Source organism: Rhinatrema bivittatum, chromosome 14 (assembly GCF_901001135.1).
Source record: "Rhinatrema bivittatum chromosome 14, aRhiBiv1.1, whole genome shotgun sequence".
Classification (NCBI taxonomy): Eukaryota; Metazoa; Chordata; class Amphibia; order Gymnophiona; family Rhinatrematidae; genus Rhinatrema; species Rhinatrema bivittatum.
In genome coordinates, this window is record NC_042628.1 from 72,920,792 (window position 1) to 72,937,358 (window position 16,567).

General features: G+C 49.6%; 1 protein-coding gene across 1 annotated transcript; it reads right to left on the reverse strand.

Annotated features, from left to right (window-relative positions):
- Nucleotides 1–5,001: 5,001 nt before the first annotated feature.
- Nucleotides 5,002–8,220, reverse strand: LOC115076335 (podocalyxin-like protein 2). The gene is made up of 2 exons (XM_029577644.1): nt 7,854–8,220; nt 5,002–5,462 (listed from the first exon to the last, which is right to left on the reverse strand). The coding sequence occupies exons 1-2, from the start codon at nt 8,164–8,166 to the stop codon at nt 5,290–5,292; spliced, it is 486 nt and encodes a 161-aa protein (XP_029433504.1). The 5' UTR covers nt 8,167–8,220; the 3' UTR covers nt 5,002–5,289.
- Nucleotides 8,221–16,567: the final 8,347 nt, after the last annotated feature.

Genomic DNA, 16,567 nt, shown 5'->3' on the forward strand with positions numbered 1-16,567 from the left:
TTAGGAGTCTCACCTAGAAACACATCCAGGAGAGAAGGGAGTGAAGATGTCTCTTCTGAGTTTGCCAGGCCCCTTTGGATCGAGCCTCATTCGAGGGTCCCATACCAATAGTGGTGTTGAGAAGAGTAAAAATCCTGATTTTCATTTCCTTTTTCCAGTGCACATGGAATCTGGGAAGAAAGAAGACAGTGTAAGTTTAGAGGATTATTCTCCAGTCTCAGATACGGCCTGGACTCAAATTGCATCTGTTTTCCCCCTCTGACTCTTCTAGGCCCAGGATCACTGTACCTGCTCCTTCCACAGCTCAGGGTCTCCCATGAAATCCAGGGTCATATTGCTTCTTTCTCCCAAGCTTAGGGGTCCTCTGGGGCCTAACATCACATTGCCCCCTCCTCCCCAGCCTAGGGTATTCCATGGGACCAAGAGACCCACTCCCCCTTATTCTCTATGGGGCCGATGTAATAAGGGGCGCTAAGGTCAACGCAGGTTTTTATTCCTGTTTTAGCTTGCATTTTTCTGATGTAAGTTACCTCTGGTGTGTAACAGGGGTTTTAACTCCTATAAAATGTGCTACACCAAGAATAAAAGGCAACTCTAAGATTAGCACAGGTGCATGCAAATCCCATGTAAAAGAAGGCATTAGGTATTCACAGCAATGCAGGAAGGTGCATTAAAGGGCAGACAGCTTGAAGCCCATTTTCTTAATCCTGGAAATGTAACTCCTGGGTCAGAGCAGGACTAACAATTAACTCACATTTCTGGTTGCCACATTATATTATTGCTGTGCCCAGTGTGGTAGTGTCTGGCTGCTTCTACCATACTGAACACAGAGAGTAAGGTTGGCCAGCAGAAATGTGAGTTTACTGCACCTGAGACCCAGGGTTAATTTACGAGGCTCTCAGAGAGGGCACCCACAGTTGAATAGTAAACCTGCACTCTGCATCCAACTCTGGCGCACTATTTAACTGTAGATACCCACCCCGGAGATCTTACACTTTGTCCAGCTGGCTGTGAGTGCCCACTCCAAAGAGCAAATTCGTACATCCAGGGATCGTCTGACAGACAATGTCATGTAAAATCAAGGCATAAGCTCTCATGGGTGGGCACCTACAACCAGCCTAACAAATCATAAACCCTCTTGGAGGGGGAACCTAAAGTTGAACAGGAAGCTAAAGTCACATGCACAGCGCCAAAGTGAATACTCCCAGCTGAAGATGCCTGCCCCAGAGAGCTTATGCTTTGATGTTACTTGCCATTCCTTCCCAAAACAGCACTGCATCTGAGATTGTGCTCTGCCTCACAACTTGTGGGCCTGTTCTCTCATTCTAGGCCATTTGGTCAAGGAATGGCAGTAAAATAAAAGAGTAAGCTCTCTTGGGAACGCACCTACAGCTAGAAGAGCAAAGCACAGGCTCTCTGAACAGTACAGACTTTAACACTACATGTGGGTGTGCTGTCCAGATGTTCAGGAAAACAAAGAAGACCTGCGACTGGTGCCTGCCCCAGAGAGCTTACGTTAGAAATGTAATTCCTGGGTCTGAAGTGAAGTAAACTTACATTTCTGGTGGCAGTGTGGTCTATTGTTGTGCCCAGTGTGGTGCTCCACCTCAGACCCAGGAGGATTTATAGTTCCAATGTAAGCTCTCTGGGGTGGGAACCTGCATCTGAACAGTACTTTACAGTCGGGATGCACAGCACCAGGTGCATAGCATTCAGCTGAAGGTGCCTTCCCCAGAGAGCTTACGTTTTGTTCAACTGTAGGTAGGAGCCCCAGAGAGCTTATGCCTTCCTTGGTCTGAAGTGGATTAAATTCACATTTCTGGTGGCTAAAGTTATTCTACTGCTGTGCCCAGTCTGCTAGAAAGGCAATACTATTATACGGGCACATTAATACAATATTATGGCCACCAGAAATGTGAGATAACATTTACTGCACCTCAGGCCCAGGAGATAACATAAAACTCCACTTAAGTGCATTAAACCAGGAGTAAGGAGGTAGGCACTTGAAGTTGGAAGGAGAGTGACCAAAAGGGACTTGCCTGCAAGATTGTGCCCAGATCTGAATGTCCAGTGTCGATCTCTCATGCAAGGCCATTTTCCCAATGACATCAAAGGGTAAGCCCTCTGGAACAGGCAATACATCCATTTGAGATGCACAGCACCACAGTGCATACTGCTCAGCTGTAGGTGCCTGGTATAGAGAGCTTACCCTGTGACCTCACTTGGCCTGCCTTGCCCAAATGGTCCTGCCTGTGAGATTGTGCCCAAGCCAGGATGCCCAGTGCCAGTCTTGCATGCAGGTCATATTGGTCACTCTCCTTCCATCTTCAAGCACTTATCTCCTTACTCCTGTTGTAAAGCACTTTTACAAGTGATTTTCTGCGTAAGTGCAGATTTTTCACATTTTAGCTCACTTTTTAAAATTGCTGTTTGATTTATTACATCGGCCCCTAAATAAGGCTTTCTCATACGAAGGGGCTTGGGCTCACACTACCTTCTCCTCCCTCATTTCAAGCCCTTTTCTCCCTGTTAGTGATCAGGAGGGTCCCTTGCACTGCATCAAACCTTCCTGCAGAGGAGCAGGCACTCATGGTGAGGAGGGGGTCCTTTTCTGCTTTATATGGAGGGTGCTAGTGATGATAAGAGAGGCTGCTCCTGCTGGTGAGGGAGTCCTTTCCTCCAGAAGAGTGGGTGCAGGTAATGAGGAGGGGGTCCTGTTCTGCTTTATATAGAGGGTGCTGGTGATGATAAGAGAGGCTGCTACTGCTGGTGACGGAGTCCTTTCCTCCAGAAGAAGGGTGCAGATAATGAGGAGGGGGTCCTTCTCTGTATTAGAGAAGGTTCTGGTGATTAAATTATCCAGTGCATGGGCAGATCGAGTGCTGAGTATGCAGTGTCCTCTCTTGCAGCAGAACAGGTGCTCATAGTGCAGAAGGTGTCCTTCTCTGCCTTAGAGAAGGTTCTGGTGATTAAAATATCCAGTGCATGGGCAGATCGAGTGCTGAGTATGGAGTGTCCTCTCTTGCAGCAGAACAGGTGCTCATAGTGCAGAAGGTGTCCTTCTCTGTATTAGAGAAGGTTCTGGTGATTAAATTATCCAGTGCATGGGCAGATCGAGTGCTGAGCATGCAGTGTCCTCTCTTGCAGCAGAACAGGTGCTCATAGTGCAGAAGGTGTCCTTCTCTGTATTAGAGAAGCTTCTGGTGATTAAAATATCCAGTGCATGGGCAGATCGAGTGCTGAGCATGCAGTGTCCTCTCTTGCAGCAGAACAGGTGCTCATAGTGCAGAAGGTGTCCTTCTCTGTATTAGAGAAGGTTCTGGTGATTAAAATATCCAGTGCATGGGCAGATCGAGTGCTGAGTATGCAGTGTCCTCTCTTGCAGCAGAACAGGTGCTCATAGTGCAGAAGGTGTCCTTCTCTGTATTAGAGAAGGTTCTGGTGATTAAATTATCCAGTGCATAGGCAGATCGGGTGCTGAGCATGCAATGTCCTCTCTTGCTGCAGAACAGGTGCTCATAGTGCAGAAGGTGTCCTTCTCTGCCTTAGAGAAGGTTCTGGTGATTAAAATATCCAGTGCATGGGCAGATCGAGTGCTGAGTATGGAGTGTCCTCTCTTGCAGCAGAACAGGTGCTCATAGTGCAGAAGGTGTCCTTCTCTGTATTAGAGAAGGTTCTGGTGATTAAATTATCCAGTGCATGGGCAGATCGAGTGCTGAGCATGCAGTGTCCTCTCTTGCAGCAGAACAGGTGCTCATAGTGCAGAAGGTGTCCTTCTCTGTATTAGAGAAGCTTCTGGTGATTAAAATATCCAGTGCATGGGCAGATCGAGTGCTGAGCATGCAGTGTCCTCTCTTGCAGCAGAACAGGTGCTCATAGTGCAGAAGGTGTCCTTCTCTGTATTAGAGAAGGTTCTGGTGATTAAAATATCCAGTGCATGGGCAGATCGAGTGCTGAGTATGCAGTGTCCTCTCTTGCAGCAGAACAGGTGCTCATAGTGCAGAAGGTGTTCTTCTCTGTATTAGAGAAGGTTCTGGTGATTAAATTATCCAGTGCATAGGCAGATCGAGTGCTGAGCATGCAATGTCCTCTCTTGCTGCAGTCAGGTGCTCATAGTGCAGAAGGTGTCCTTCTCTGCCTTAGAGAAGGTTCTGGTGATTAAAATATCCAGTGCATGGGCAGATCGAGTGCTGAGTATGGAGTGTCCTCTCTTGCAGCAGAACAGGTGCTCATAGTGCAGAAGGTGTCCTACTCTGTATTAGAGAAGCTCCTGGTGATTAAAATATCCAGTGCATGGGCAGATCGAGTGCTGAGCATGCAGTGTCCTCTCCTGCAGCAGAACAGGTGCTCATAGTGCAGAAGGTGTCCTTTTCTGGTCCTGTGAATATTTTGTCTTGCAGTAATGTGGATGCTGGATGTAATGTCCAATCGTGCAGTTGAAATCTCCTCGCATCTAATCAGGATTCACATCTTACTCCCAAGAGTTCTTTGACAAGTAGAAAGAGCAACAGATAGGCAAAGTCCAAAGCAAGATCTCTATTAATAGGATCCAAGGTCCCATGGAGATGGAAGCGTTCTTTATAGTCTTATGTTCTGCTGCAGCAATGTGGCTGTGAGATCAAAGAAGCAAAGCTGTGGCTCACTGTTGTATAGATTTGCCCTGGTTTTTCTGGAAGAAGCAGAAGGGAGAGATGGGCTGAAGAGGACCCCTAAAGAGCTGCCAGCATGTCCATCACCATCATCATCATCATTATCTTGCATCCCCAACTTTCAATGGTGATCTGAGAAGATTGAAGGAAAATCCACTGCTCTGGCTGATACCTTTCCAGTCCTGATGTAGAAGGACAAGCAGGAGGATGATCAGACAGGCTGCTGAGAGGAGAGGATTCCTCCTTGTTCTTATATCTCCCAACTTCCAATTATTTGGATGTAAAATGAGAGGGAAAGCCGATCTTCTGGCTTGGATGTAAAAGGAGAGGAAAATCCGATCTTCTGGCTTGGATGTAAAAGGAGAGGAAAAGCCGATCTTCTGGCTTTGATGTCCCCTAACAGCGATGGAATGGCTGGGGGATGGGACGAGGAGCCGATGGTCGGGCTCCCTCCGAGTGGACCTCTTCCGCAGTTCCTGGGACATGTAGGAGGAGGAGGAGGATGGCAGGTTGAGAAGAGGAAGGCAGGGTCTAAGAGGAGTTGGAAGCAGCACTGGGTGCCGATGGTAAATTCCCCCAGCGATGGAAGGGCTGGGGGTAAGGCAAGGAGGAAGACCCAAGGAAAGCCCTGGTCTTTCCTTCACAGGTCTGCTTCCAACTTCTCTTTCTCCTCCTCCTCTTTCTCCTCCTTCTCCACTTCCTCCTCTTCAATGTCCTCCAGGATCATTGGGTACTCGCTGCATTTGTGTTTCCTCGAGGGCACAGGAGACGGGACAGGCTCTTGCCAGGCTCTCAGAGCCGCAGGTGTTCGATCTGTATTAAAGAGATAAGAGAGAAACAAACAAATATTATTCTGGTAGGAGAGGAGGAGGCCAAACACAGGTAAAGAGGAAGGAAGAGTAACGGGGAAACTTTGCCATGGCAGCACTCCAGCTTCACCCACAGTGTTGCCCCTTTTCCTCTCTGAAGGGAGGGTGACATTTTCAATGGCTTATACCTAATTATATTAAGATAAGGCTCCCTGCCTTGGTGCACCCTGGGTACCCACAGTCAGTTTGACTTATTGTGCACTGCCTTGACTGAATCTCTTTAATAAGGCGCTTGATAAATCATAATAAATAAATTGTCTTCCCTGTGACTTGCCAAACTCTCACACTGAGTCCCTGCAAAGCCAGGACTATGTGCAAGGCTCAGCGCTACTTAGACAGATAAGTCTGTACTTCTTCAGGTAAGTAGCACTGAATATTGGCCTCAATATTTATGATGAATCCTTTTGTTGCATATTTTGATGTATATTGGACTGTTAGGATACAAATTCTTTTTAATTGTTTATAGCTGTTTTCTTGTGTGATATATTACAATCTTTGGGGTGATACATCAAGCCTCATTAGAGCTCTAACATGCGCTATATCGTGTATATCATGCGATATTGTGCAATAGATGCAATATTTAGTATCACCCAGCCCAGATACCCTCCCCTATTACAATGATCTTCCTTGCATGTGAGGTGCAAACGGGAAGGCAGAGCAGTGATCAATGATGACCCCGTCTCCCCAAAGTGGTAACTAATAAAAAAATAAAGGGTGGGATCGGCCCCAGCCTCTCCTTCCCCCTCCCCAAAGCTAAAACTTAAAATGTGGCCCTACCCCTCCAAATCCCTACCCCTCACCTCCCACCTGTGAGGTGACAGGGACACTCCCCCCACATCCATACTCCTCACCTCCCACCCCTTCCATGTCACAGTGACTCTCCCCCACGTCCATACTCCTCACCTCCCACCCCTTCCAAGTGACAGTGACTCTCCCCCCACATCCATACTCTTCACCCCCACCCCTTCCATGTGACAGTGACTCTCCCCCACGTCCATACTCCTCACCTCCCACCCCTTCCATGTGACAGTGACTCTCCCCCACGTCCATACTCCTCACCTCCCACCCCTTCCAAGTGACAGTGACTCTCCCCCCACGTCCATACTCCTCACCTCCCACCCCTTCCAAGTGACAGTGACACTCCCCCCACATCCATACTCTTCACCCCCACCCCTTCCATGTGACAGTGACTCTCCCCCACGTCCATACTCCTCAACTCCCACCCCTTCCAAGTGACAGTGACTCTCCCCCCACATCCATACTCCTCACCTCCCACCCCTTCCAAGTGACAGTGACACTCTCCCCACATCCATACTCCTCACCTCCCACCCCTTCCAAGTGACAGTGACTCTCCCCCCCCACATCCATACTCCTCACCTCCCACCCCTTCCAAATGACAGTGACACTCCCCCCACATCCATACACCTCACCTCCCACCCCTTCCATGTGACAGTGACACTCCCCCCACATCCATACTCCTCACCTCCCACCCCTTCCAAGTGACAGTGACACTCCCCCCACATCCATACTCCTCACCTCCAACCCCTTCCAAGTGACCGTGACTCTCCCCCCACATCCATACTCCTCACCCCCACCCCTTCCATGTGACAGTGACTCTCCCCCCTCATCCATACTCCTCACCCCCACCCCTTCCATGTGACAGTGACACTCCCCCACATCCATACTCCTCACCTCCCACCCCTTCCATGTGACAGTGACTCTCCCCCCACATCCATACTCCTCACCCCCACCCCTTCCAAGTGACAGTGACTCTCCCCCCACATCCATACTCCTCATCCCCACCCCTTCCAAGTGACAGTGACTCTCCCCCCGCGTCCACACTCCTCACCCCCACCCCATGAGGTTGGAGCCACAATCACATTAAAGCATCGCTCGCCTTATTCTTCACCTCTTTGGAAATTCACTAGGAAAGGATATTTTCTGCTAGAGGTGGAAAATAAGTCCTGTAAATGATCAATATTTCTGTCTTTATAATCTGTTTGTCTGATCGCTCTCTTCCTCTTTGTCACATTCTTTGTCTGTCTGTAAAGTTTCCTCACCAATTCCCTTTCCCTTCTTTTAAAGTTGCTTCTTTCCCAGTCCTTTTCTGTTCTCTCTCCCGCAGTTAATAAAGATGTTTCTCACATTTCTCACTGCCATATTGCTGACGAGTTGGTGGTGTGATTAATAAATAGAAGCAATAAATAATTCCTGACATGGCACTCGCTTGTCGCCTCATTCATTTTGCAGGTGCTGTTGCTTTAAGGCAACCTCCAACAATCAAACCCTCACTCACACCTTTACAATCCTGTGACTGAGAAATGTAAGCTCTCACCTGCCCACCTGTCCTGCAACCATAAGATCTCCTGCCTCCGTGCAGCGAGGTCCATCTCGGGTGATGTTAGGTCCCCTTCTCCTATCTCGCTGGCTCCAGCTGGCATGAGCACAGCGGCCTCCTCAATGGTCTCCAGGGACAAGATAGAGCTGCCCTCACTGCTCTCGCTGCTACCCTCACCTGCAGCCAAGAGCTCTGCCTCTCCTCCTTCTCTGACCTCCTCCATCACCAGTGGGAGAGGAAGGTCAAGGCCCACTGGATGCACCTTTCTCGATCGCCTAAAACAGACACACTTGCCTTGGCAAGCACCCATCTTTCTCCTGAGAGAAAAAAGGTAGTCACCTCCCGATATCCGGTCAGTGACAAAGAGCAGCTCCCTCAGTGCTCCTTAGGACTTCCAGACTCTACTGATGTCATAAAGCCAGAACCTTCCACTCAGCCAGAGACCCTGCCCACACATATGATGTCACAGCATAAGCTCCTCCCTCTTAACCAGAGGCCCTGCCCATAACATAGATGTCACATTGCTAGCTCCTCCCACTCAGCAGGAGCCCTGCATCCACCACCAGGGACCATACTGTGCTGATGCCTGATGTCACAAGGCTGGATTTACCAGTTCCTGCCTGTATCGATATTAATTTTTATTTAGCTTCTTTGAAGGCTGAGCTGTAATAAATGTTCTTAACGTATATGACCGAGACTTGCCTATTTTGACCTGACAGCTTTGTTGTAGTGCAGTTCTGATGCAATTTAATTGAAAAGATACACATTAATTGAGAATAAATGTTTAACTTTTTGCACTGTTAGTGCATCATGCATGGCTCTGATAATAGAGGAAAAAACTAGATTGTGCTCACATTCTTTCATCACAGTATTGAGCTACACTCTGAGAGCCAGATTCTCAATTATCTGCTAAGTGGGTAAGATAACGCGCTAATTCAGCAGAAACTAACTGGTTAGATTGTCAGGTGAATATTTGGCTAAACCTAGCAGATCACAATTTGAGTTCTAATTTTAGGAGTATGTACCAAAGCAAAAAATACAACCACATACAATCAAAGCAAGAATAACAGTGAACACTACACTATAAGAAGAAGTCCATAGGATAACCAAGGATAGAAAAGAATCAAGTAATGGGAGTTACACCTGAATAAGAAAGAATCACGTCTCACATTTTCCTTCGAGCAGGACTGTGACTGTACTTCATATTTAGAAAACAGGCATAAAGTGCACCAGCACATATTCACATCCAAAACAGTATTGCTGTCTGCTCCTTAACAAACCCCACCTGATTCTGTGAAATTAAAGAAGACAAAATGCTATTGAGTCTGCCAGCTATTCCTTTAGCAAACACAAAATTCAGCAGGGATGTGGGTCTATAGGATACCAGCCTGCTAGAGTCCTTTCCATTGGGAAGGACCGTGATGTAAGCTTTCTTCACAGCCTCGGGAAAACTACCACTCCCCAGTGCAACCTGAAAATAGTCTTTCAATGGCATCGCTGTAGCAGATATTAAAAAGGTGCTTTATGGAGGGAACTAGAGTTTATTCCTTCTAGGATTTCTTGAAGTTGAAGAGGTCTATTTAAAAATTGTAAACACTTTTCCTCTAATCGTAGTAAACCTAGCCCTCAGGATAATATCCTCTTCCTTCCCTCCTTCATCCTCAGTATCATTTCTATATACATTTTCTTAGACGTCCCGGATTATTTGGCAAATCTCGCTTGCTGAGGTCTTCCGTACCACTGGGCCATCTTTAAGCGCCTCTATATAAGTTCTGCCCTGCCAGATTTTGGCCATCAGTTTCCCCGCCTTATTCCCAAATTTGAACAATTTATGAGATGAAAGCCACAATCTTTTTTGCCGCCTCTAGTGCAGTCAATGATTTAAAGAACAAGGAATCTCTGGGTATATTTTCCTATTCAGACTGGGCTGTGAGGAGATTCATTTATTTTTAGCCTTTTAAGCTTGGCCTCTAAATCTGCCATTTGTTTATTTAGGCGTTTACCTTTCCTGATTAAATATCCCGTGATTTCCCCCCTTATTACTGCTTTGCTAGCTTCCCAGTACAAAGCCCCTTTCCCCTGCTATGTGACCTGCAAGTAACTTCCTTGTCCTCTGCCAAATGTGCCCCAGTCTGTTCATCTCCTCATCTCCTCAATCCCAACCTTATTATTGAATGGTCCCAAAATTGCCAGGGCCCAATCTCTGCCTTTTCTACCAGAGCAAAACTAGCAGAGGGGAGCAACATAGTCTACACGTGATAAGGTCATATGAGCTCGAGATGCGTGCGAATAAACTTTTTCTTCAGAATGGAGAATCCTCCATACGTGCAGTATTTGAAATTTATTACATAAATAAGGACCAGGGACTGAAGCGACTGAGGATCTCTCTCTATAGTCGGATCACTTACACTGTTAAGATCCCCAGCTAAAACCAAGAATTATTTCATAGGCAGTAGTATGGCTGTAACTAAGTGCACAAAACATGTATGTGAATATGTATTAGGGGCATAGACACTGCTGTTATTGCCGCCGGCCGCTGCCGCCTGCGGCAGGCTCAGCTCACATCATGTCGTGCTTGGCTCACTACCCCCGGTACACTCGCGGCGCTGGCCAGTCACTGCCGCCGCGCTCCTCCTGGCTCCAGGTGCTCCACGTGATGGCTGGGATGCCGCCGACCAGCGTCCCGACCCTGCGTCTCCCTAGGTGCGCGCGCCCTCCGTCCTCCCTTTAAAGGGCCAATGGCGGGAACCTCATGCTCGTCCCCGGCTGATGACATCACAGGCCCAGGATATTTAAGCCTTACCTCCAGTCACCACTAACCAACTTGGCAAACGAGTTCCTTGGTTCCTAATTGGTGCCAGTTCCTTTTCTATGGACCTGCTGTTCCTGCTCTTTGGATCTCTGCACTTCTCCACCCGGGTTCCAGTCTCAGCGCTTCCCACTCCCCAGGACCTGGCTCAGTGCTACTTCACCTGGACTCTCTCTCAGCACTTCCCGCGCCTCGGGGCCTGGCTCAGCGCTACTTCACCTGGACTCTCTCTCAGCACTTCCCACTCCCCAGGACCTGGCTCAGTGCTACTTCACCTGGACTCCCTCTCAGCGCTTCCCGCTCATCGGGGCCTGGCTCAGCGCTACGTCACCTGGACTCCCTCTCAGTGCTTCCCGCGCCTCGGGGCCTGGCTCAGCGCTACTTCACCTGGACTCTCTCTCAGCACTTCCCGCGCCTCGGGGCCTGGCTCAGCGCTACTTCACCTGGACTCCCTCTCAGCGCTTCCCGCTCATCGGGGCCTGGCTCAGCGCTACGTCACCTGGACTCCCTCTCAGTGCTTCCCGCGCCTCGGGGCCTGGCTCAGCGCTACTTCACCTGGACTCTCTCTCAGTGCTTCCCGCGCCTCGGGGCGTGGCTCAGCGCTACTTCACCTGGACTCTCTCTCAGTGCTTCCCGCGCCTCGGGGCCTGGCTCAGCGCTACTTCACCTGGACTCTCTCTCAGCACTTCCCGCTCCTCGGGGCCTGGCTCAGCGCTACTTCACCTGGACTCTGTCAGCGCCTCCCGCGCCTCGGGGCCTGGCGCAGCGCTACTTCACCTGGACTCTCTCTCAGTGCTTCCCGTGCCTCGGGGCCTGGCTCAGCGCTACTTCACCTGGACTCTCTCTCAGCACTTCCCGCTCCTCGGGGCCTGGCTCAGCGCAACTTCACCTGGACTCTCTCTCAGTGCTTCCCGCGCCTCGGGGCCTGGCTCAGCGCTAATTCACTTGGACTCTCTCTCAGTGCTTCCCGCGCCTCGGGGCCTGGCTCAGCGCTACTTCACCTGGACTCTCTCTCAGTGCTTCCTGCTCATCGGGGCCTGGCTCAGCGCTACTTCACCTGGACTCTCTCTCAGCACTTCCCGTTCCTCAGGGCCTGGCTCAGCACTACTTCACCTGGCTCTCTCTCAGTGCTTCCCGCTCATCGTGGCCTGGCTCAGCGCTACTTTACCTGGACTCTCTCTCAGCACTTCCCGCTCCTCGGGGCCTGGCTCAGCGCTACTTCACCTGGACTCTCTCTCAGCGCTTCCCGCGCCTCGGGGCCTGGCGCAGCGCTACTTCACCTGGACTCTCTCTCAGTGCTTCCTGCTCATCGGGGCCTGGCTCAGTGCTACTTCACCTGGACTCTCTCTCAGCACTTCCTGTTCCTCAGGGCCTGGCTCAGTGCTACTTCACCTGGACTCTCTCTCAGCGCTTCCCGCTCCTCAGGGCCTGGCTCAGTGCTACTTCACCTGGACTCTCTCTCAGCGCTTCCCACTCCTCAGGGCCTGGCTCACCTGGACTCTCTCTCAGCATTTCCCGATCCTCGGGGCCTGGCTCAGTGCTACTTCACCTGGACTCTCTCTCAGCGCTTCCCGCTACTCGGAGCCTGGCTTAGCGCTACTTCACCTGGACTCTCTCTCTCAGCGCTTCCCGCTCCTCGGGGACCTGGCTCAGTGCCTCTACATTTGAGACCTACCGCAGTGCCTCTGCCATGGCACTTCTACATTAAGGATCTTGCTCCAGTGCTTCTCCTCATCAAGACCTGGCTCAGCGCTGTAATTCTACCGGACTGTGTCTCGGTGTCCCCGCTCCTCGAGGCACTCCCCAGCGCTTCTACTACAGAAGGTCCTGTCACTGTATTGCCGTGTCTCGAGCAGTACTCCTGCGCTGCTACTCTTCTAGCACCTGCTGCAGTGGGTTCCCTGATCTAGACCCTATCCAGCTTACCACAGTTCAAGTCTCCGCACCTGCACCTCCTCATCTAGAGGCCACTCCCACGTGGTCCTGCTCTTCACTCTTCGGAGCTGCAGTGGCTTTGCACCCCCTTGAGACTCTCTCTCCTTCTCCCTCCGAGAGTGCTCCTGTCCTGGACCCAACTTAACCTCTCTGACCCTCTCTGCATCCAGTCCCCTGCTCTCTCCGGGACCAGCCACACAGAGGTGCTCCCAAGTCCAGCCGGCCCCCAGCACCTAAGCAAACTGCACTGAACGAGAGTTGGTACGGGGGTAGTCCCAGCTTGCCTCTGTTCCCGGGCAGCCTCACCTCCCGACAGTGAGGACCTGTGGGGCCCAACCCTTCAGGTAGCATCAACCCCACCTCAGGTCAAGGGTCCACAATTCCTAACAACTGCACAAGGTAATCTCCCATCTGGATAACTTCCCTCCAGTATCTTTAGAGGTGAGTGGTGCTCAAATGGGACCTGCTTTGCTATCAAAATAACTACTACCCCTCCTTTCCTATTACATGCAGGAGAATAAAACATTTGCCCTACCCAATCCCTTACCAATTTAGCATTTTCTTGACCGTGAGAAGCGTTTCCTGCAGAAACCCAATTCTAGCTTTATGCCTGCTCTCTTCAGTGGTGATCCTAGTCCAGCAATATTCCAAGATGTGATACGCAAGCTTTCACCCATATTTAATCCAACAGGCACATCTTATCCCACGTCGCTTGTATAGTAATCTTTTATAAGTGCCAGTGCCGGCCCAGCCTAGAGCACTGACCCCTCTCTGCAACTCAAAAGCCCAGAAATAACCTTATGCCCTTTGGTTTCGCTGCCATGGAGGTTTCCTAATTCTACTAATGTTATGCACGTCTCACGCCCTGCGCTATCCTCTAGTCTCACCTTTTCCCCCAACGCCCACAAAAAACACCCAAACCCCCACAAGGTGCCCTCCCCCCTTTCGTAGATCATTATCAGCATTCGGCCCCTCACAGAACTATAAACGGATGTTTACTCTCCACAGGAAAAACAACATTTATGTCACTAAGTGCTCCCTGTATTATAACCACAGCAAACGTGGAGTCAGGTTTATCAAGTCCACCCACTCGGTGAACCCATCGAGCCTTAAAAGAACAGAGCAGGTCTTTACTAATTACCCATCCCGGGCAAAGGATTCAAGGAAACATTTTGCCTCTGCCCCTGTTTCCAGCAGCTGCCATGTTCCATTATCCACCACTCTTGAGTCTAGCTGGATATTAAAGTGAAAACTTTATTTTCCTTTTGAATAGCTCCACACAAATAAGTGAAAATTCCTTAAGAACATAAGAACATGCCATACTGGGTCAGACCAAGGGTCCATCAAGCCCAGCATCCTGTTTCCAACAGTGGCCAATCCAGGCCATAAGAACCTGGCAAGTACCCAAAAACTAAGTCTATCCCATGTTACCATTGCTAATGGCAGTGGCTATTCTCTAAGTCAACCTAATTAATAGCAGATAATGGACTTCTCCTCCAAGAACTTATCCAATCCTTTTTTAAACACAGCTATACTAACTGCACTAACCACATCTTCTGGCAACAAATTCCTTCTGCTTTTGAAAACCACGTTGGAGTAATCCTGAAAAATTAAAATCTTGTGACCTTCGTATTTTAAATCACCCTTTTTGTGGTAAGTTTGCAAACTTTCTACTTTGTGTGCAAGGTTCAGCCTCTTTGCTATTACTATTTTAGGTCTGGTTGCTCCTGAAGATCTAGGCCCCAATCTGTGTGCTCTCTCCATGTGGCAACTGCCTTCACTGTTCAGCAGCCCTAGCTCTCTCACCAGCCAGCTCTCCAACATTCAGGCCGATACAGTACAGTGCGCTGCAGCGGAGCGCACTGTTATCCCGCGTTTGGACGTGCGTTTTTGACGCACAGGATAATAGCGCGTCGAAAATACGCATCCAACCCCCCTCCCCCAAACTAATAGCCCCCAAATTGTACCTTGAGAACTAAGACAGGAGGAAGAATGGAATTAAAAGCTCAAGGCACCTGGTGAGCAAAACAGTACCAGGAGTTGCATGAAGGGCTCGAGGAGTAATGCAGCAAGAGTTCAAAGCATCGGATGGCCAGAGCAAGTCCAAGAGTCAGCAACTATCATAGGGGATGAGGATTTGTAAAGATCCCTGACGACAGCTGAAGCAGAGCAGGAAACACCAAGAATGGCTACCCCTTCAGGTCCTCTCTGGAGGACTTTATGGCATGGTGCAGGGAGCCCCACTGGGGGCTAATTTGAGCACTACAAGGCTGATTCACCCAGCAGCGCACCCAGGTCTCCAAAGCACAGATGTGAGACCAGCTCCTTCTCCCGGCAGCCAGGGTGAAGAGAGGGTTGGTGCCCAAAATGCACATGTTCCTCTGGCTTTCTTTTATGCTCTGTGGCTCATGGGCTGCCCCCATGAACCACCATGCCCACCTCCTTCTTCGGGTCTGCTGCACTGCGACCCGGTTTGGAGAAACCTCTTTGATGCCCTGTGCCGCCACCCGCAGGGCACATGGCAGTTTGCCACCAGTGCCTCTTCATAGTGGGACACCACTGCCAACCCCTGCGCAATGCAACTTCCCTAGGCGTGCTCATGTCCCTGGCTAGAATTTGAAGGACTGGGGCGGGAACCTTCCCCTATTGATGACGTCAGATCTATGCCCTATAAAAGGGTAGTGCTTGCCTTGAGTTCTTGCCTCGGCAACATTTCAGCCTGCTTCTAAGTTCAGGTATGGCTTCAGGATTTTGCCACTTCTAGCTATTTCAGATTTTTTCATTCCCCCCATTTTCTATAAGCATCTGTGTACCCATTATCTATCTCTGAAACCCGAGCTATGACTGAAAATATCAAGGAAAACCTTGACCAAGGGTTTAATTGGCCTTCTACCTCTCTGGCTAAGGCTGGCTTCTTTTTCATCACTAAGAATGATGGATCCTTACGTCTATTTGTCAATTACAGAGGACTAAAAGCTATTACAAAGAAAGATTGGTACCCATTGCCGCTTAACTCCAAACTGTTTGATCATTTCCAGGGAGCCAGAGATTTTACCAAACTGGATCTCCGTGGGGCCTTCAACCTCATTCGAATCCGGCTGGAGGACGAATGGAAGACGGCCTTCAATATACATGACAGGCACTATAAGTACCTCATCATGCCTTTTGGATTATGCAATGCACCTGCGGAATTGCCGAAGATAATGAATGAGATCTTCCAGGGCCTTCTCTATGTCTGTGTAGTTGTGTATCTGGACAACATCCTCATTTTCTCTAAGAACCTAGACTCTCACCACTGGGATGTGTGTCTGGTCCTGCAGAGGCTAAGAAACAACAAGTTGTATGCAAAGCTCAAAAAGTGCCTTTTTGAGAGAGAGAGAGATCCTCCCCTTCCTGGGATACATAGTATCTAGCAAAGGTTTCCACATTGATCCGGATAAGATCAAAAGTATCCAAGACTGGCCACAGCCCACTGGTTTGCGGGCTTTTCAAAGGTTCTTAGGCTTTGCCAACTATTACCAGCACTTCATACCCAGCTACTCTCAGATTGCAGCTCCTCTTATTGCCTTCACCCACAAGGGAGCGGATACCAAGATATGGACACCAGAGGCCATCCTCGCCTTTCAAGAATTGAAGGAAGCTTTCCTGCAGGAACCCTATTTTTGTCATCCAGACACCACATGACCCTTCCTAGTGAAGGTGGACGCCTGAACTCTTGGAGTAGGGGTCGTCCTGAGCCAACACTTGACTAAGGGCATCCTCCATCTATGCTCCTTCTTCTCAAAACAATTCTCCCCTGCAGAGGGCTACGGCTTCGCCCTTATTTCTTTTGCCAGCCTCCTTGGAACAACCTCCTACCTGTTTTGCCATCCAGGTCTTAGTGGACTCTGGCGCCAGGGGAAACTTTATTCATCAGGAACTCGTAGACCAGTATCAAATCTCCACGTTACCCTTGACACCACCCTTG

Excerpts from the sequence above, each read along its gene's own strand:
- LOC115076335 (XM_029577644.1), bottom strand. The coding sequence starts at position 8,166 with ATGGGTGCTTGCCAAGGCAAGTGTGTCTGTTTTAGGCGATCGAGAAAG. Across the intron at positions 5,463-7,853 it reads GTTGCAGGACAGGTGGGCAG|ATCGAACACCTGCGGCTCTG; the intron begins GTGAGAGCTTAC and ends TCTTTAATACAG.